Source organism: Hippocampus comes, unplaced genomic scaffold, assembly GCF_001891065.2.
Source record: "Hippocampus comes isolate QL1 unplaced genomic scaffold, H_comes_QL1_v1.1 scaffold366, whole genome shotgun sequence".
Lineage (NCBI taxonomy): Eukaryota > Metazoa > Chordata > Actinopteri > Syngnathiformes > Syngnathidae > Hippocampus > Hippocampus comes.
Window position 1 is genome coordinate 69,485 of NW_017805541.1, and position 20,528 is coordinate 90,012.

At 41.6% G+C, this 20,528-nt stretch overlaps 2 protein-coding genes and 1 non-coding gene across 5 annotated transcripts; all 3 read left to right on the forward strand.

Moving 5' to 3' along the window:
• The first annotated feature begins 383 nt into the window (after positions 1-383).
• On the forward strand, positions 384-11,614 carry tedc2 (tubulin epsilon and delta complex 2). 3 transcript variants are annotated; one of them, XM_019879261.1, is made up of 11 exons: positions 386-734; positions 1,149-1,192; positions 2,088-2,592; positions 2,963-3,016; positions 3,101-3,179; positions 5,780-5,924; positions 6,654-6,740; positions 7,090-7,277; positions 7,776-7,915; positions 8,130-8,193; positions 8,923-11,614. In XM_019879261.1, the coding sequence occupies exons 1-10, from the start codon at positions 631-633 to the stop codon at positions 8,161-8,163; spliced, it is 1,380 nt and encodes a 459-aa protein (XP_019734820.1). In that variant the 5' UTR covers positions 386-630; the 3' UTR covers positions 8,164-8,193; positions 8,923-11,614. The 3 variants fall into 3 exon arrangements, with proteins under 3 accessions (XP_019734821.1, XP_019734820.1, XP_019734819.1); XM_019879260.1 differs by lacking the exon at positions 8,923-11,614 and having other exon boundaries at positions 8,130-8,301; XM_019879262.1 differs by lacking the exons at positions 6,654-6,740; positions 8,923-11,614 and having other exon boundaries at positions 384-734; positions 8,130-8,310.
• Positions 832-905, forward strand: trnat-agu (transfer RNA threonine (anticodon AGU)). The gene has a single exon. It is a non-coding gene; the product is annotated as a tRNA-Thr (tRNA).
• On the forward strand, positions 11,615-11,983 carry LOC109521421 (transmembrane protein 100). Its single transcript, XM_019879243.1, has one exon. It carries the CDS (start codon positions 11,615-11,617, stop codon positions 11,981-11,983), a length of 369 nt encoding a protein of 122 aa, XP_019734802.1.
• The last annotated feature ends 8,545 nt before the right edge of the window (positions 11,984-20,528 follow it).

The following is a 20,528-nucleotide window of genomic DNA, read 5'->3' on the forward strand; positions in this document are numbered from 1 at the left end:
ACGTACAAGATGAACAAATAAACACTTGCATGCATATGGTAGAGGACATGTGACAGACGAGGAAGCGAAATAATATTGTGGAGATGTGAATATTAATACCCATCATTAGTATGGCAGATGGCTGCTTTGATTGTTGGCACCGAGGGGGTAAGATGATGAATGAGATGAGGCATTCTTTCCAACGAGGCCAGCAAGCTGCTGTATTTCCAGTAACTTGATTTTGGGAGCATTTCTATTCAATGCAAGGAGAACTAAAACAGTTAAGGAAAATGATCGATCCGAGTTAACAACTGCACGTTGGGGCGAGTGGTAGCACTTCTCGCGAGAGTTGGCACACCAAGATGAAACAAAGTCACAATGTTGTCTTCTGTCGTTTTTAATGTGAATAAAAGTCATATTTATTCAAACGGGGTACAAGAGTTTTAAGAATTGTCGTTATTCACACAGTCCAGTACTATCTTAACCTTTTGTGACTTTGCTTCCGCATACGTCATACGAATTCGCCGGCTGGCGCTCAGTTGTTTTTTTTTTTTTTGAAGAAAATACAACCGACGATGGCTTGCTCTGACACTTTCAATCGACTAATCCTACTTTTAATGTTCATTTAAAGTGAAGAATAGTCCAAGAAGTATGTCGCTGCTTTCCTCCGTCGAGACAGCAATCAAGTCGTGCAAAGACGAACAGGCGAGGGTGAACGGCCGCATTCAATTGTACAAAGAACTACTACAAAGTTTGTAAGTACTGTATATTACATCACGTTTGACCTTTCGGTTAGCATATTGTTGACTCAATGACGATTGAATCGTAGAAATACTGCCTCATATGGCACCTGGCGCTGTGGCTTAGTTGGTTAAAGCGCCTGTCTAGTAAACAGGAGATCCTGGGTTCGAATCCCAGCAGTGCCTTTTTTTTTGACGTAATGTTCTGTTTCATTGCAATCTACATCAAACTGTCGCCAGGCCGATTTTATTGATGTTGTCACACATTAAGTTCATTGTATCACTGTGTTAACGAAAATGTAATGTTTGAGAAAAGCATTGAAAGTACAGTAGTATCGTGAAATTAAATTTGTGTCAGTGTAATTTGATTCTATTGAATGTATTTGCTAAAATTGCTTGGTTCCATATGATCCTGTCTTTTCCCTACAGGACAGCTCCCGAAGAGCCAGAACCAACAACGGATGGTCTGATAGGTAACTTTAAGTAAATAAAATGTATTTCTGTACAAAGAAATTGAAAACCGTTGTGTTAAATATCTGTGAGTCAGTTAGCTGGAAGATTAGATGCAACATAAGGAAATAATATTTGTATAAACACATAACATTAATAAATACATTTTTAATTATTAATATATGCATTCTTGATGGTCAGTGACTTACTTGTGATTCTACAACAGGGATGGCCAATTAATTTGCAAAGGCTCTTGTCCAGTGGTGGGCGCGGTAGTGAACTTCCATTATTCAGCAGCAGACCCGGAAGTCCATCATTATTTCAGGCTGGCCCAGTCCATTCAGATAAGATAAGATAAGAAAAGAAAACCTTTATTTGTCCCACAATGGAGAAATTCCCAATTTACAGCAGCAAAATTATGAAAGGGAGAAAGTAGAAGACAAAAAATATATATAAATATAAAATATAAATATAACCATATTAAAAATGAGTGACTGGGGGTGAGTCCAGGTTTTCAGGACCGTCTATTCAATAGCCTGACAGCAGTCGGCAGGAACGGCCAGAGGATATAAATACAAATAATGCTGTTGTAATGCCAAATCCAGCATGTTAATCAATGGAATCGGTTGGTTGGTCGGTCGATAGGTTTTACTTTATATCGATTTCAGTCATATAGTGGCACCATCTGCCATTTGATTTCTTGAGGGTAAAATAAAATGTCTTTTATTTGAGTTAAGGTTCTCATTTATTTTAGTGAACGAAGCTGGGGACATCACATCGCAATTAGTTGGCCGACAGAGGCCACTATTTGAGGAAATATTGAGCTAATTAGATTGTGCAAGTGATACCTACTGAATATGTATAGTGTCTCGATATACAGTACATCGTGAAAGAATGTGTGTGTGTGTGTCTTTTCAGACACAGCACCTTCATCCTCAGTGGAGACACAAGAAATGAAACTGCTTGAGGAAGCATTAGAAAAAGCCCTACACGTGCGCGCTGGCACGAAGCTTTCCAGTAAAGACCCCAAGGGAAACAAACCCACTCATTTTCAAAAGGACCTTGCCACCTTACCCAAAGCGATGACGATAAAAGCCTCTTTTGCCTTCAAAGGAAATCAAACTGCCAGCAAAGCAACCCTCAAGTCTGCCAGCAGTGACAAAAAAGCGCCCGAAAAGCCTGTGACGTCTTCGAGATCCTCAACCGCCTGCGGTCCCGGAAAGCATAAAAGCGCCGTTTGTAAAAATTTGCTTAAGACCCATTCGAAGACGATGCATCAGGCTATAAAAAGTGTCCAGCAGACTCCCCCAGTTAGCATCACCGATGGAAGCATCACGCCAAGTGGTGAGCTCAAAGTTTCAGCTGCAACAGCGTCACATGACAAAGGAGGCACGGGAGATCACAGTCTGCCTCAACCAAGAAGGTACAGTAGACCTGCAGTGCTGTGAAAAAGTACTTTCCCTCTTCCTGATTTCTGTGTTCTTTGCATATTTACAACGCACAAACATTTCAGCTCATCAAACCAATTTTAGTATCGCTCAGAGACAACCCAAGAAAATGCAGTTTCTAAATGCCAATTTAATTTCTTGTGTACACTATTTCACAGCACTGTAAATAGTAATGCGTTTTACGTGATGTGAAAATCTGCCATGAAAAGAGAACATGCCCATGACAGCAAAATGGAGACTATGGAGTTTTAATCCAACAGCGTCCAGAGCTAAAAGCACAGCAGCATTATAAGATAGCGTTCCCATGTGCGTTTATTTTTCTCAAGTTTGTTTCTCTCCCGCCAGCGCGGTGAACGAGCAGAAGGAACGGTGGATCTGTCTGAGGCTCAAAAAAAACAGGTGGGGCAAAATCTCTCTTTATGTGTTCGACTCTGGTACAGCTCTTTTTTCACTTTCTTATTTCCTTGTTTCCTTCCTCGACAGAATGTGGGACAAAGTGCTGGCCGCTCAAAGGAAACCTGCGCCCGGGAGGAGTCGCTTCATGGAGAGAATGAGAGCAACGGTATATCCTTCCTCTTTTCTCATGACGTCTGTCAAATTGCTCTTGGAAAAGTTCCGCGCAGATTTTCCCCCCCTGCTGTGTGTCACAGTTTTACTCACAGGACAGTTCTTTAGGTACACCTGTTTGTTCTTAATGAGATGCTTGTGGAGGCTCTCAGTCGTACAGGAAAGTTCCATCGTAGAAAGGGTTCTGTCAGTCGTCATCTGTACCTGTGGGTAAAAAACAAAAAACAAAAAAAAAAAAAAAAGGACGTTTCGCTTCTCTCACAGAAGCTTCGTCAGCGGTAGACAACCCTGAAGTCTCCGTGAAGACTCCGGGAAGTTGCTCTGCGCTAAAAGGCTGAGCGTGGCCTGTTTGAGGACTGGGTGGGGATGGTTAGTCACGCCCCTATGGTGAAGAGGCCCATTGGTTTCTAAACTCCCTATCATTGGGTCTTGATTAGGCCTATTGTTTGGGCTAAGGCTGAATAGCTACTTTCAGTTAGCCTGATCAGCATGTCTATGTCCCTTACTGGTCAACAAGTTATTGTAAATAGGAGACAGGTTAAATCTGATACCTCCTTCACGGTTCAGAGAGGGTGAAAATTTTTTAACAAAAATCGCTTCCTTTACTCCCCTTTCAAACCATCTCTTTTCTGTTCCTAGGATTTTTACTTGTTCATCTTCAATTGTGTGGTTTGGTTCTTTTAAGTGTGCGTATACTGCACTTTTGTTATCATTGTTTTTCCATTTGTGTTGATAAAGTCTTTTCTTGAGGGTTTGTTTGGTTTCTCCGATGTAATGTTCCTTGCACTCACTTTCTTGGCAACGGATGGAATAAATCAGATTGCATTTTTGGGTGTTAGGAACCCGGTCTTTGGGGTGTACTAGTTTTTGTCTCAATGTGTTTATCGGTTTAAAATAAACAGGAATATCATGTTGTAGAAATATTCTTTGTATTTTCTCTGAGAGGCCGGCAATATAAGGTACACAGCCACCCCTTCTCTTCTTTTCTCTCTGTTGGTTGGTTTCCTCTCTGTTTGTTTTAATTTTCCTAACTTTGCCAAAGGCCCATTTAGGGTAGCTACACCCTGACAATGCCTTCTCGATGTGTTTGACCTCACTCTCTCTCGACTTGGTGTTGGTGGAGATTTGGCTCGCTCTGTGTTCAAGTGTTCTAATTACACCTAGCTTGTGTTGCAGCGGGTGATTGGAGTTGAAATGCAAATACTGATCTGTGTGCGTGGGTTTTCTGTAGACCTCAACCTTAAGAGTTTTGTCCTGCTCTAAGCTGACCTTGCAATCCAAAAAGGCCAGTGCATTGTCTTTTGCGTCTTCTCTGGTGAATCTTAATGAGATGAAATACAGAAGCTGTTTAAAAAAAAAAAGTATTTTCAAAGATAATAAAGCAGTTTTTTGATTGACTGGAATATGATTGTTGTATTTATATTTATTATTGTCATCATCTGCGCCACAAGGTTCCATTTTGGTCCATTTGCAAAGGTTTTTTTTTTCTGTATTATTTTTACAAGGCCCTTTGATTGTTGAGAAAAATCCTGACAATGACTATGTCAATATATTATGGCTCCAATTAATGATTATTCAATTAATCGATTAATAGGTTGTTTTTGTGTTAATCAATGATTTGGATTATAAAATATTTCCATCCCTTGAAAAAAAATGGACATTATTTTAAATGTATAGTGCACCAAATGCAGAAACATTAATTGATGTCTGCAAATGTCTTATCAGTCCGCTTTCATGGAGGATGACGGAAATCAGAGAATATGTAGTGTTGAGGCGTTGAAATCCAGGAGAAAAAAAAGTTTAAAAAAATATATAAATTGAATTTAATTCGAAAAATCACCATTATGCATTTCATTTAAAAGCAAAAATAAAAACACATTCACAAGCCTTTTCTATCTAAATTTCAGTTTGCTATGCACCACGAGACTCGTGGTTTGCGCGTCCGCCTCACAGTCGAGATGTGTGTGAAGTTTGCATGTTCGCCCCTTGTTCGCGTAGGTTTTCTCCGGGGACTTCCTCCCACATTCCAAAAACATGCATGTCAGGTTCATGGAAGACTTTAGGCTATGTTTGGAATCACAGCCTGTATAGTGGAATCACCATTTTATCTTGCCACTCGAATATGTAGTGAGATAAGGTTATTTCCTATAAAGTTGCCCTCAGTATATCACACATGCAATGTATCTTATACAACCAAGTATTCTATGAGTATGAAGTATTGCGCGGATTCCTAAAAAAAAAAAAAAAAAAAAAAAAACACAGATGGACAGAAAGTACTTCATATATGTTTTGGGGTTGTTGTTTTTTTTTTTTCAGCTCACATCGATCCGGTACGTTGTCATTTTGCAATAGCAATCATGTACGTAATTAGTGTCACGCTTAAGTAGTGCTCCAAAAGGATTTTTTCATTTGGCTGATGGGTTAATTAAAAATCACGCTCCCATTTGGTGATTAGAGAGTAGGGCCTGTGTTGGGAATCATAATCTCATTCCATACTCAGGCCCACAGAGTGAAATGGATTGAAACACTGCATTTTCTTGAGAAATATGAATACTTACCATGTTATGTGTGCTTTTCTCAATGCGACGTTTATAGTTTCCCAAGGACTGGCCACCTGGAAGCCCGGAGCAGATCGGACATCTGGTTAGCAGACTGACTCACCGGGTTGATGACCTCGCCCAGCGTTGCCAGACAATGGACCTTCTGGACCAACAGACCCCAGAGCAAGGCGCGGAACTGGGTAAAATCCTCAGGGCAACGAATTACGAGTGAATCGGGGAAAACAAATCCAGCTGTTGGGTGGTGCAGGTTGAGTTCCAAATTATTTTACACAAATTTTGCCATTGGGGGAAAAAATGGGAAGGCAGCAGAGTGAACTAGTGGTTTGGGTGTCTGCCTCACTGACGTTCTCTGGTAGAATTGTCCTCCCACACTCCAAAATAATTTGATGTTAGGTTCATTAAAGACTCTTAATTGTTCAACGGGCTACAAATTGATGGGTGAAAATAAAATAAAACAAAACTACTCACCCTTTGAAGATGCCTGACACTAACATAAGGAAACAGGAAGGTGTTTGCGGAGGGATTCGGTCACCTTGTGGCTCAAATAATTGTAAATGTTGCCACAGTGATCAGAAGCAACTTTTGGGCCGTTTTTAATTAACCTTGACAGAAGCGCAAAGCATGAGAAGAGGAAGAACTTTATATTTTGAATTCCATCCAGGCATTTTTATTTTTACTTTGACCTTGGCAGAGGCCTGAGAGCTGGCAGGAAGTGGTTATCTGTCTGAGAAATTTACACTGCCTCGCATCTCATCTCCATTTTTGTATGACTGCAAGCCAAGACGGCTCCAAAGCACATTTCCATTGAAAAACTCACATTTCCTTTGCCTTCATGATCCATTTGAAATTATTATTATGATTATTATTATTATTATTATTCCTTTTTTTTTTTTTTTTAACCACTGCAGGGATTAAAGAAAATTTGTGTCTAACGCCTGAGAGACTGCAAATGACAGCAGTGGAGCTGCGGAATGTTGCAGAGCAAGCAAAACAAGGTCGAAGTTTTTTTTTTGATTTATTTTCCATTTCTTTGCTAATTCCCTGTGAAAGGAACCCAACAATGTGGTCACATTTTTTATTCTGCAATAGATACCCTAATCCTAATCTCATTTTCAAATAAAATATTTACTTTTTTTTTTTTCAATTTCATACTTGATGGGGTGGTCAGGTACTCGGGAGACACAGTTTTGTAAACAAGTAATTAAAAATAAAATTTCCATAACGTGTCCCCTTGGAAAGCCATTCGCGCTGTCGTGGTTCGTCAAGCTATTTCAAGTGGAGGCAGCAAACGTTTTCGGCTTACGGTTGCTCACGCTCTAAAAATAGCTGCGTTTTTTTCATCAGAGTGGCAAGCCTGGGATCGATGGAGGCCAGAGGGAGTTTGCCTTTACGCCGCCGGGCCAGCGGAAGGTGAGGCGATCGCGCGCCGTCTGCCCGTGACTATCACTTACGGCTCAGAGTCTGAGCTGCGGCAGCTGGAAGCAACCAGGATGAGAGTGGCTCTGCTGCAGCAGGAGATTTACATCCAGCAGGTGAGTGTAGCACACTGCCCTCAGTTATAAGGACATTCATATTTGCTCGAAAATGAAATTGCTTTGGAAATTGGACGTGAGTGGTAAAGAGCTTATGCCGGTTGACTTGTTGGAGAGCTGATTTCAATGGAAGAGAAGTTGACAATGAGACTGAAAAAAGGATGAAGTTGGGTTTGAAAAAAGAGTTTCCATAAATTTGGGATTTTTGTGGAAAACGTGGAAGACTGAAAAATGCGTGTGTGTGTGTGTGTGTGTACGTGTGTGTAAAATGTGAGAAACGTGGGAATATTGGGGAATGTGAAAAATGCAAACCTGAATTTCTTGAAATTTGTGAATATTAGGAGGTTGAATGGGTTCAGTCGTTTGAGAAACGCGGCATAATAATGAAAATATAGAATTTGGGTGTAAAATAATATTTTAAAAGCTATTTAGCTTTCACGCCATAATCCGTTTTTATAAACGTTGCAATGAGCTGATGTTGCCTCGTGCATCTGACAGGCTCTGCTTGACGCTCTATCCCCTCAACTGGCCTCCATCGTCCCTTCTTGTACGAACTGCAGTGTGCTGAGAGACTTGTACTCCCTCCTGGGTGAAGGAGGTCAGCGTTTCCCTGTTATCGTCCTGGACCCCGAGCCTGAGTAATGATTGTCCCTCTTTTCAAATCATCAAGTGATTGTTTAGTATTACGTTTTCCTAAGGAATTAATCGTGAACTTTTCATTTCTTGTATCGTGTGAGATGCAAAGAAGACAATTGCAGATCTGAAATAAAAAAAAAATACAAGAACCTCGACACTTTTCAATGTCATGATTTGTAATGTCCGTCCATTCATTTCCTATATTGCCTATGCCAGGGCACTTACGGAGATAGAGAACCATTTGCAATAAGTGGGAACTGAACCGACGCAATAAAGTCCGGTAAGTGAACCACTACTTTTTCCATGAGGTGTTTGGTTACATATACAGTATGAGCATAAAATTGCATGAGTTGTGTTCATTTTCCTGGCGCCATTGTAGTTTTAAACTGGGAAAATAACCGTCTTCTGGTCGTGAATACTAAGACAGCGAGTATCAAAGATTAAAAAAAAAAAAAAAAGTGAAACTTTTCCAGCCATTGCAACAGACCATGTATTATACTTCAGGGAATTGAGAGATGTCACTAAAATACCTCAACTGCACGCGCAGAATCCCGAACCTGAAAGTAATTCACCATCTGTGATCCAGAGAAACTCAGCAATTGTGAGGTGAGGGGAGTACGTCGGAAGCCTTCGGGGAGGCTTTAAGGGCTCGTACCCGCAGATGACGTATGGATAGCCTCGGCCTCGCCAGACGGGGCGACAGGTGGTTCTGTGTTGACGCAGCAGGACGTGGGTGTTTGAGGCCTGCTGAACACACCAAGGCTGAGATGATACACACGGGGAGCGCCTTGGCCGTATGCTGTGATCTGGAAATGCCAACGTTTCCCCTCGGGGGGGTTGCGAGAAAAAGAGCTGAAGTTCAAATGTTCTGCTAAGTGAGTTTTAATCAATAAAAGCACTCAAGAAGCAGTCTGACTGAGTGTGAAAAAGAAAAAGGCAGACCTCACCTCCAGGATCAGAAGTGGCAGACAGCAGCCATGCATTTTTTTTTTTTTTTCTAATAACGCAGTGCGCCGATGGGCCTCCATGTAGTGCGATGAAACATCCTCAACCAGACCGTATCGTATTCAACACACCGGTCCCGATGGGCGTGGCACCTATACGACGCTGCCTTCCTCTGACCTGAATGCACTAATGCATTTCAACCAGAGTGCAAGCAGCTAATCAGTTTCTTACACTCTGGCTGTCACCAGCTCAGTTCTCCCATTCCCACCAGTTCGATCTGTCTCATGCCAGCGAGCCATGTTTCTCTCCGTTTATCCCTATACCCTTATTTTCCAGAGAGGAGGAAGATGTTTTGTTTCCCCATCTCAAAAATGTAGCGATCAACAGTTCTATGGCCACTGGTTGCGGGGTAATGTTCCGAGGGTTTAAGCATAACTGCAGTAAAGGCCAATGAAAAAATTGCCGTGCTCGTCCAACTAGGTCAACAGGGTGTGAATGTGAGCGCGAATGCTTTTCTACATGCGTCCTACGACTGACTGGTGACCATTCCACAGTGTATATTGAAGAAACCTCAAACAGGCGGGGTTGAGCAGATGGGGGGAGGAATGAGAGAACACTGGGCACAACAACAGCCGTATTAACAACGATAACAGTTCCATGATGGCGGCGCAATGAGAGAGAGCGCGATAAAAGAGAAATAGGAAACCTTTCTGTATGGTTGCTGATGAGGTGAGAAGGGCAGAAAAGAGGGAGGGTAGCTCTGCGCATCCTCAAAAATCAAATTATTTCTTCTTTCTCTTTTTGGGGATTTCCCAATGCATATTATCAACAACTTGTCACTCTCAGACTGGAATGGTGTGCGTGTGGGTGTGGAACCCTCCATTTCCCACTTAACAGAGGCTAAAAAGAAATTCCACAGAAACTCAAAAGCTCCCCCAGGAATCTCTGCGTGCTCTTGAGCATGTTGTTTTCTCCTCGAGTGCTCACAAAAACATTCCTCTCCTCCCGTCCCCTGCTTTGTTTCTCCTCTCGAGTTCTCCTTTGGAGCAACAGCATTGGCCGCTTAGTCACTATGTTCGTCTGATCGACTGCATTTGGGCGTGCTGTATTCTTTATTTCCATTTCCAGCATTCTCCTGAGCAAGGCGTTCTCCTTTCGCAGAAGGGAAACTGTCTCTAACGGGAAACATCTCGAACGGGAAAAGAGTGAACTGTATCTTAGGGGATCTTACACTAATGGAAACGTGGTTGGCTTACATATGAGAATATTAGGTATCCAATTATCTCGTAATGTGGGCCTTGAGGAGCTGGCCTTCCTTTTGATCGAATCACGACGAGACAGCCAAAGTCATGCTACTTCCTGCAATTTTTAATCCTTAATTCATTTTGGTCGCATTTTCAGTCGTTAAAGATTATCTACTCACCGGCCATGATATCTGGTACCTAAGCACCACCTATAGGGAACACCGTATGAAAAGAATGCAGGTTCTGAGGATCGGAGTTCGAATCTTGGCCTTCATTTGTGGCGCTTGCATGTCTTTTCTTCGGGTATTCCTCCTATATTCGAAAGAGACCGGAAGTGAGTTTAAAATGTTGTTTGTCTCTATGTGGCAGTCTGCGATTGACTGGCAACCAGTCCAGAGTGTACCCGCCAAAGTCAGCAGGCACAGGCTCCAGGTCACCCGCGACTATAATGAGGATAACCACGATAGAAATGAAGTGAATGAATGGATATTACACCGTGCGGCTGTACCTAATTAAGCGTCTGGCCCACATAGTTGTAGCAACAATACATCAGACTTGCATATTGTTGTTTATGTGTCTTCTCCAACAAACACACATCAACCAGACAAACGGAGGGAGCGTAGCTTGCCGGTGACATCATAGAGAGAGACGCAAGAAAAGTCGCAAGGGTGCACAGAGTGGAAGGTTGATTTTTTATGGAAAAGTACTACGCTTGCCTTTCCTACAACAAGACCTGGCATCACTGCTGTTTATGTGAGTAGGTGGGAATGGAGTGGGGGCAGTCTCCTGTTGACATGTGCGGGAATGGTAAGCACTGTTTGTGCATGTGAAGAAGGTGAAGACGTCTGCTTGGTGTTTTAACAAGTCTCTTCGTATAGGCTTTCTCATTAAATGAAAGCGTCCACATGTAAACCCCCTGTGGTGCACCAGTCGTGAATAGTCATGTGGTGGTGATGACACACCTTTTTTATTGCAGAGTGGCGCAGTGCATGTTAAATTTACGCCAAAGGAGGGATTCTCCCTCATGCCGCAGTTGGCTTCTGGCTTTTTTTTTTTCTACAAAATAACATTGACTCTACTAGAATTGTGAGGTATGAATGGGGTGATGCAGGAAAAAAAAAAGACGGGGAACTGTTAACTCTCCTCTTTTCTGGTCTTCATTACAACCCCGCTCCTCCCTGATTCAGGGTGGCACGATGTCACACAAATGAACACCAATGGGAGTACTCGGACTTCCCCGGAGCTCCTCCTTCTCCTCCCCGCTTCTTTATATGTGCCTCGCCGCTGCGTTCAGTTCCAGTGCACAACGTGCTGCCTCAGAGCTCGAGAAGCCACAGTGAGGAGAGGCAGTGACAAAGGGAGGAGGAGGAGAGTGTTGTTTTAGGACCAATTTTATCAGAAATCTTTTCCTGCTCCGGTCTGCAGAGACCTTATCGCTCTGTTTGGACTTCGTATATCTGATTGACTCCACAAAGGGGTTCAAGCGATAATTCACCTGCCCCTGCAGCGAAAATGGGCTGCAGCACAGGGCCACTTGCGTGCCAACCGCCAGAGAGCCAGTCCCTGGAAACCGGAGGCTCCAAAGTCCCGGAGGTCCTCTCCTCCTTGGAGCGTCTCTCCCAGGCCACGGGAGGCATGGAGAAGTCTTGGTACCGCTGCATCTTCCCCTTTGGAATCATCTCGTTGGTGATTGGCGTGGCCGGGACGGGGGTTACCTACGCCTACAATGACCTGCCCCAGACCAAGGTGGTGTCTCTCGTGCTGTTGGTCACGGGGCTGTTGCTCCTGCTGATGGCCACTGCCTGCTGGACCGTCCACAAGAAGAAGAGGAGAAAAAAGAAAGAAGGAGGCTCATTCACCTCGGAGCAGTGTCCACTGTAAAGCGTGTGCGAGGAGCGAGGGGGAGGGGGGGAGGAAGCGTTGGTGGAACTTCAAAAGCAGAGGTTAGGGAGTTGACTGAAGAAACTGGCACTCCACCTGCTGCACGTGCGGTAGTCCCTCTCTTCTCCCATCTTTGGGTATGACTGATACAGATACAGACACTCTGGATCTGTGGAGTCTGGACCATTTTGGATTGGCAAGGAGAGATCTGCTCTCTTTTATCATCGGGAGGCAGGTCTCCGGTGTCAAAACAACCTCCAAGGAGACGCACCACATTTGCATGGCACACCGCGTGCATATTTACACACACTGGCAAACGTCCCTCGCTAAGCAGAAGCGCCACCGGAGTCACTGCTGGCGTCACCCAACCGCGTCAGTCGCGGCATTCCTCCCGACCCGGGACAGGTGACTCTCCGAGAGAGCAGGAGCGGGGCTTGAAGACGGCAACCCGATACGCGGGCCGAAAGAGCAGCGCACCCACGTCAGCGGACAGCGTCACTCCCTCGTCCTGTGACACCGCAGCAATGCACCGGGGGGGCTTTTTAATGCAACGGGAGAGTGGAACTTGAGTCTGCGAGGAGCCCGATGGTATATAAGTGGACTACGCAGCATAGGAGAGGAGTTCTCCCCCCCCAAAAAAAAACTCCAGGACTCCGAGGAACACAAATATTCACCCCCAAATGAGTCTTTTTTGCGACGACGTAGTTCCTGCCAAGGTTTCTGCGCGGCGTACCTCAACTCCACACAAGCCGTGCCGGGATTACTGAAGGACACATGCCATAACTGGGACCCTGACTGATCCCGCGCCGCGAGAAGCCCCTCCCGCTTCGTGCCTTGACCAAGCACACATGGAAAAAGGCTCTATCACATTTGTATGTTTCCATATGAACTCGTGCCCCATTTGCCCTCGCGCTCACCCTCACACTCGACTTTCCCAGGCAGCACTTTCTCATCCACTCCATCCGGATCTGGACGTCTCCCATTACTTGATCCCTATTCGTTTCCACAGCTGAAGACTTTATTGAAAAGGAACAAAGTTGTCCAAATAAGCTAGCTCTCGGCCAATCCTGTCTCTTAATGATGACTTTTTCCTCTTGCGAGGCACTAGGGAGTCAACGTAGCATTGTAGAAGGAACTTGTGTTGGTTGTTTATATCCAGGATGGTATTTTTTTTTCACTCACTGTTCCAAAGTCATGACCATAGGTGAGTTCTGGAATGCAAATTGGTGTAGAACTTTTATTTTCTATTCAATAAAAACAATAAAACGCAACCTCCTATGGGATTCAAATGTGTAGCGTTATTAACAGCAAGAAATAGTCCAGGACGTGCCATTTAGAAAGATGTTTTTTTTTTTTTTGCCTCTTGTGTCGCTTGTAATGAAAACAGATGAGGAAAATCCCATGCCAATTGCAACGGAATTAATACTGTGAGAATGTGCTGCGCTTGTTTGGCAACCGGTTCAGGGTGTACCCCGCCTTCTGCCCGATGACAGCTGGGATAGGCTCCAGCACGCCCGCGACCCTCGTGAGGATAAAGCGGTTCAGATAATGGATGGACAAGGAGAATGTGGTCATAGAGGTCAGAAGGGTAAGAGGATTAAAAAAAAAATGGCAGTGTTTAACATGTATTAGACCACTAGTCATTAAAAAAATGAGAAGAGACCATCGAGCATCATGAAGTGCTTTAATGCAGACTTTTTCAATTGTAGTGAGTTCTGAATTATTTGCCATCAGAATCAGACAGGGTTATTGATTCCACTTTAATGCACTCAAAGTCGAGCATAACATTCAAAAACTAAAACCAGATTATTCTGTTCAGCAATGCAAGTAAATAACTATAATTTAACATTTGAATCAAGATTTTTTTTTTACATCGAATTGACCACTGCGGTTATTTAACTTCTCAACTGAAGCAACACTTTGATTTTATTCTCAAAACATAACTTTTTTTATTTTCTGTGTGCTCCTAATAAAAAATAGAACTGTTTTAACACTGCAGATGAATGGAGCTATACTGTGTTCCTCAGAAGAGATATCTGGATTTTTTTTTTTTTTTTATGGTGACCGTAATTTCAATATAAAGTTCACATATCATTCTTATGTGTGGCCATTAAGTATTATTTTGTGACCAGAACATAGGTGTAAGATGCACACTAAATATTATTTGTGGTCATGAAGAAGGGATGATGTGCGCACAGTATACACAATATTCCAAAGATTCCTTGACAGTTGGGTAAGCAAATCACGTGCACTTTCAAAGACATCGAGGCTCGGGGTAAAGCTTATATAATGGACAGGGATAGTATGATTGACTTTTATTATTATATCAAGCATATTTAAATAAGTGCCTAAATGCAAAACAACAAGAAACTGTTGAGAGAACACAAGTAAAGGCTCTTTAAGGACATTGCGTAGTGCCAGGATATCCACATTGTGTATGGGAATAATATTAAGACAAGAAAACGTGTATTTTGTCTGCATGTTATAACTTTTATAACATACTACTTACTTTTGTGGCCACAGTTAAGTATTTTGTGCACACGTATCTGTATCGTGACCAAAATGCATTTTCAACATGTTGTGCCTGGGACTCCATACTATACCATGAATCACAAAAAGGGAAAGTGCAATGTATTGAATGTATGCAAATTAAGCTTGACGCGTCTATTTTACCCTTAAAAAAAAAAAACATTGATCACTATCATGTCGATCTGCTTTAGCCGATCAAATGTGTCTATGCATTCAGAGGTAGCAGATGCAACACACAATGCCAAAATCAGCCCTAATTGGGAGGGAAATGACATAGTGCTGGAAAAATATGAGATATGAAGCGTGTCGGCAGGGGTGAATTGAAATAGGTCTTGATCACACCATTTAATCTACATTATGTGCATAACTCCATTCAAGATTTGATTCAGTCAAAAGGGTCTGTGATGTGGATTGCATACATACGGACAAGGCCAGATTTCAGCATTTTCCATCCCTTGTGATCAGCGTCAGCAAAGCTCAGACACTCGAAAAACTCCAAAAAGATTCTCCTATGTGATTAGCTTGTGTTGTGGGATGTGTAACTTAAAGGGGAACTCAAGTCAACAATTGTATTTACAATAACATGTTCTATGTGCCCCCGCTAGTCTAAACATGGTATTCATAAAAATAAAAAAAATAAAAAAATAGAAAAAAATTAAACCACATTGAATTTGTAGAGTATGAATTAAGTGGAAAAGTCAGCCCGTTTTTATCTATCTCAGAGAGCGGCCATTTTGTCTTGTACTGCCACTTGCTTTTGACTGAAAGTGACATCACAATGCTTAAGGGCTCACTTTACGTAGGTCACATGACCAAACGCAGAAAACAGGTGAGCCTTGACGTTTGATACCTGAGCCCTTTGGCACTGTGACGTCATTTTTAGTTGACAGATAGTGGCAGTACAAAACAAAATGGCCGCTCCCTGAGATATATATTTTTTTAAGTAGTTTCTCCCTAATCGGTGCCATTGTGTTGCACCGATGATAAAGTGACCAGATAGTGTTTGCTTTTGTTTTCCCTTCTGCCTTTGAACATGAAAACTAAGGGAAAATCTACCTCTGTGCTGTGTGTATAGATGGGGCACACTGTAGTGTTGTACTTTTGCCCCCAAGGACAGTCATGTTTTCTGCTTTTGCTGTTGGTGGAGATGTGTTATGGTCCTCGACATTCGATAACTTTATATTTGTACTGTACTGTATATTTCTATGTAGATGTACATTTTACACTGGTGTAAATAAATGTTCAACAAAACACTTGTTCTCATTTTTTTTGCTTTGATTTTTTTTTTTTTTATAAAGGGAAATATGGGTGACTTGATCATAACATATTTTTTTGAATGCGTGCGTGCATATCTGCGTGGGTGCGTGCGTGCTTGTGCGTGTGCGTGTGTGATGTTGATGTTTTAGCAAAGTGGGTGTGGAGGCTAACAGGCCACAGAGCACATGTGGTGGAAGTAGTTAGTTGCTTTGCAGGCCTCAGCACAGATGACAGGAAACAAGATGTGGGAGCATCTCATCCGCCTGTCCATCTCCGCCACTTTCCGCGGACTTGGCAGTCAACCATATTTGATTTGTCGAAAGATGTTTGAAGTGGATGGAGAAATTACAGCACAGCGATTTGATGTTTTAGTCGTGAGTTTCAAATAACAGTCATTTTGGCTCAGGAAACCTTCAAGGGGAAGCTGAAGAGGAATTTGGCTTCATCAGCCAGAATCCAAATTTACCGGTATATCCAATTGAAAATCTGTGGAGTAGAAGTCGAATTTTGCCTTGCATCAGCAGTCATTTCTGAACTCAAAAAGACTGTCATTAAAGCAAAAGGGACTTCAGTTTACACTTCGGGCTGTTATTTTCATTTTCAAGTTTTGAAGTTACCTATGCTGGTGTCATTCACAACATTCCGGTTTAACAGAAAGTTAATAAGTAAAGTCAGGCATTAAAACTTACAGTAATTGATTTTTATTCACATTGGATTACAAAAAAATGTTAGTGCTCCACATAAAAGAAAAAAAAGCTACGTTGTTATTTGAATGAGTTAAATACAGTGATAATCTGGTGATAATTATTTGGTAATTTTATTGACATATTGCAATATATATATATATATAACAAGACAATTTGATCTTAAAACACGGTCTGGTAAGAATGACCTGTCGAACAAAGTTATTATTTCATCATTGTGGTTCTACAGGCAAATAACCGCATTATTCTTGGAAAGCATCGACACGGACACGAGTGTTGAGTTGTATCTTCCAGAGAGGGAGTTTTCCTTTCCATCACAATGCGTGCTCTTGCGGGGTTCAGCGATTATCAAACTTTTTCCTTCAGGTGTCACTGAAAAAATACGAAGCCCTCCAACCATGACTAATATGAAAATAAAGTGTTCATTCAAACTTTCATTTTTAATGTAATCGTGTAAACCACTGTAACATGCAGTTTAAACATTAACGCTGCGCATAAGTACAGGAAAATGAAAAATTGTAAATAAATCATTTTTGTTCTAACTTTGTCAGAGGGTCCCACAGAGATATTTGAAAGATTTATCTGGCACACTTTTAATGTAATTTTTCAAGCTATCTGTGGATTTAAATTAGTAATTTATTTTTCCTTATTCTCCCAATATAATAATTTCGGCTTTACCCTCTGCCGATTATGTCTGTCTCTTTAAATGCCGTCCTTTAAATTGTACCTGATTTTACGCAACTACGTATCCCACATTCCTCAGTACGATCAGTTAGTGGGCGTTTTTCATAACCAAATGTACCAATAGCATACCCTTGTTTGCGAGCGCGTACTTCGAATTGCAACCGTTTTATCCAATGGCAACGCGGTGTTATGCAGTTTATAAATCTCCGACCAATAAGAGCGCCCTTAGCTATCACCAGCCAATCGTAGCTGTGCTAGGCACGACGTGTAATGGACAGGGATAGTATGATTGACTTTTATTATCATATCAAGCATATTTAAATAAGTGCCTAAATGCAAGACAACAAGAAACTGTTGAGAGAACACAAGTAAAGGCTCTTTAAGGACATTGTGTAGTGCCAGGATATCCACATTGTGTATGGTAATAACATTAAGACAAGAAAACGTGTATTTTGTCTGCATGTTATAACTTTTTTGTGGCCACAGTTAAGTATTTTGTGCACACGTATCTGTATTGTGACCAAAATGCATTTTCAACATGTTGTGCCTGGGACTCCATACTATACCATGAATCACAAAAAGGGAAAGTGCAATGTATTGAATGTATGCAAATTAAGCTTGACGCCTCTATTTTACCCTTAAAAAAAAAAAACATTGATCACTATCATGTCGATCTGCTTTAGCCGATCAAATGTGTCTATGCATTCAGAGGTAGCAGATGCAACACACAATGCCAAAATCAGCCCTAATTGGGAGGGAAATGACATAGTGCTGGAAAAATATGAGATATGAAGCGTGTCGGCAGGGGTGAATTGAAATAGGTCTTGATCACACCATTTAATCTACATTATGTGCATAACTCCATTCAAGATTTGATTCAGTCAAAAGGGTCTGTGATGTGGATTGCATACATACGGACAAGGCCAGATTTCAGCATTTTCCATCCCTTGTGATCAGCGTCAGCAAAGCTCAGACACTCGAAAAACTCCAAAAAGATTCTCCTATGTGATTAGCTTGTGTTGTGGGATGTGTAACTTAAAGGGGAACTCAAGTCAACAATTGTATTTACAATAACATGTTCTATGTGCCCCCGCTAGTCTAAACATGGTATTCATAAAAATAAAAAAATAGAAAAAAATTAAACCACATTGAATTTGTAGAGTATGAATTAAGTGGAAAAGTCAGCCCGTTTTTATCTATCTCAGAGAGCGGCCATTTTGTCTTGTACTGCCACTTGCTTTTGACTGAAAGTGACATCACAATGCTTAAGGGCTCACTTTACGTAGGTCACATGACCAAACGCAGAAAACAGGTGAGCCTTGACGTTTGATACCTGAGCCCTTTGGCACTGTGACGTCATTTTTAGTTGACAGATAGTGGCAGTACAAAACAAAATGGCCGCTCCCTGAGATATATATTTTTTTAAGTAGTTTCTCCCTAATCGGTGCCATTGTGTTGCACCGATGATAAAGTGACCAGATAGTGTTTGCTTTTGTTTTCCCTTCTGCCTTTAAACATGAAAACTAAGGGAAAATCTACCTCTGTGCTGTGTGTATAGATGGGGTACACTGTAGTGTTGTACTTTTGCCCCCAAGGACAGTCATGTTTTCTGCTTTTGCTGTTGGTGGAGATGTGTTATGGTCCTCGACATTCGATAACTTTATATTTGTACTGTACTGTATATTTCTATGTAGATGTACATTTTACACTGGTGTAAATAAATGTTCAACAAAACACTTGTTCTCATTTTTTTTGCTTTGATTTTTTTTTTTTTTATAAAGGGAAATATGGGTGACTTGATCATAACATATTTTTTTGAATGCGTGCGTGCATATCTGCGTGGGTGCGTGCGTGCTTGTGCGTGTGCGTGTGTGATGTTGATGTTTTAGCAAAGTGGGTGTGGAGGCTAACAGGCCACAGAGCACATGTGGTGGAAGTAGTTAGTTGCTTTGCAGGCCTCAGCACAGATGACAGGAAACAAGATGTGGGAGCATCTCATCCGCCTGTCCATCTCCGCCACTTTCCGCGGACTTGGCAGTCAACCATATTTGATTTGTCGAAAGATGTTTGAAGTGGATGGAGAAATTACAGCACAGCGATTTGATGTTTTAGTCGTGAGTTTCAAATAACAGTCATTTTGGCTCAGGAAACCTTCAAGGGGAAGCTGAAGAGGAATTTGGCTTCATCAGCCAGAATCCAAATTTACCGGTATATCCAATTGAAAATCTGTGGAGTAGAAGTCGAATTTTGCCTTGCATCAGCAGTCATTTCTGAACTCAAAAAGACTGTCATTAAAGCAAAAGGGACGTCAGTTTACACTTCGGGCTGTTATTTTCATTTTCAAGTTTTGAAGTTACCTATGCTGGTGTCATTCACAACATTCCGGTTTAACAGAAAGTTAATAAGTAAAGTCAGGCATTAAAACTTACAGTAATTGATTTTTATTCACATTGGATTACAAAAAAATGTTAGTGCTCCACATAAAAGAAAAAAAAGCTACGTTGTTATTTGAATGAGTTAAATACAGTGATAATCTGGTGATAATTATTTGGTAATTTTATTGACATATTGCAATATATATATATATATATATTTCATCATTGTGGTTCTACAGGCAAATAACCGCATTATTCTTGGAAAGCATCGACACGACACGTAGTGTTGAGTTGTATCTTCCAGAGAGGGAGTTTTCCTTTCCATCACAATGTGTGTTCTTGCAGGGTTCAGTGATTATCAATCTTTTTCCTTCAGGTGTCACTGAAAAAATAAGTAGGCCTCCAACCCTGACTAACATTAAAATAAAGTGTTCATTCAAACTTTCATTTTTAATGTAATCGTGTAAGCCACTGTAACATGCAGTTTAAAAATTAACGCTGCGCATAAGTACAGGAAAATGAAAAATTGTAAATAAATCATTTTTGTTCTAACTTTGTCAGAGGGTCCCACAGAGCTATTTGAAAGATTTATCTGGCACACTTTTAATGTAATTTTTCAAGTTATCTGTGGATTTAAATTAGTAATTTATTTTTCCTTATTCTCCCAAATTTGAATAACTGTATGTGTAATTTCTGCTTTCTACCTTGTTTAAAATAATAATAATTTCGGCTTTACCCTCTGCCGATTATGTCTGTCTCTTTAAATGCCGTCCTTTAAATTGTACCTGATTTTACGCAACTACGTATCCCACATTCCTCAGTACGATCAGTTAGTGGGCGTTTTTCATAACCAAATGTACCAATAGCATACCCTTGTTTGCGAGCGCGTACTTCGAATTGCAACCGTTTTATCCAATGGCAACGCGGTGTTATGCAGTTTATAAATCTCCGACCAATAAGAGCGCCCTTAGCTATCACCAGCCAATCGTAGCTGTG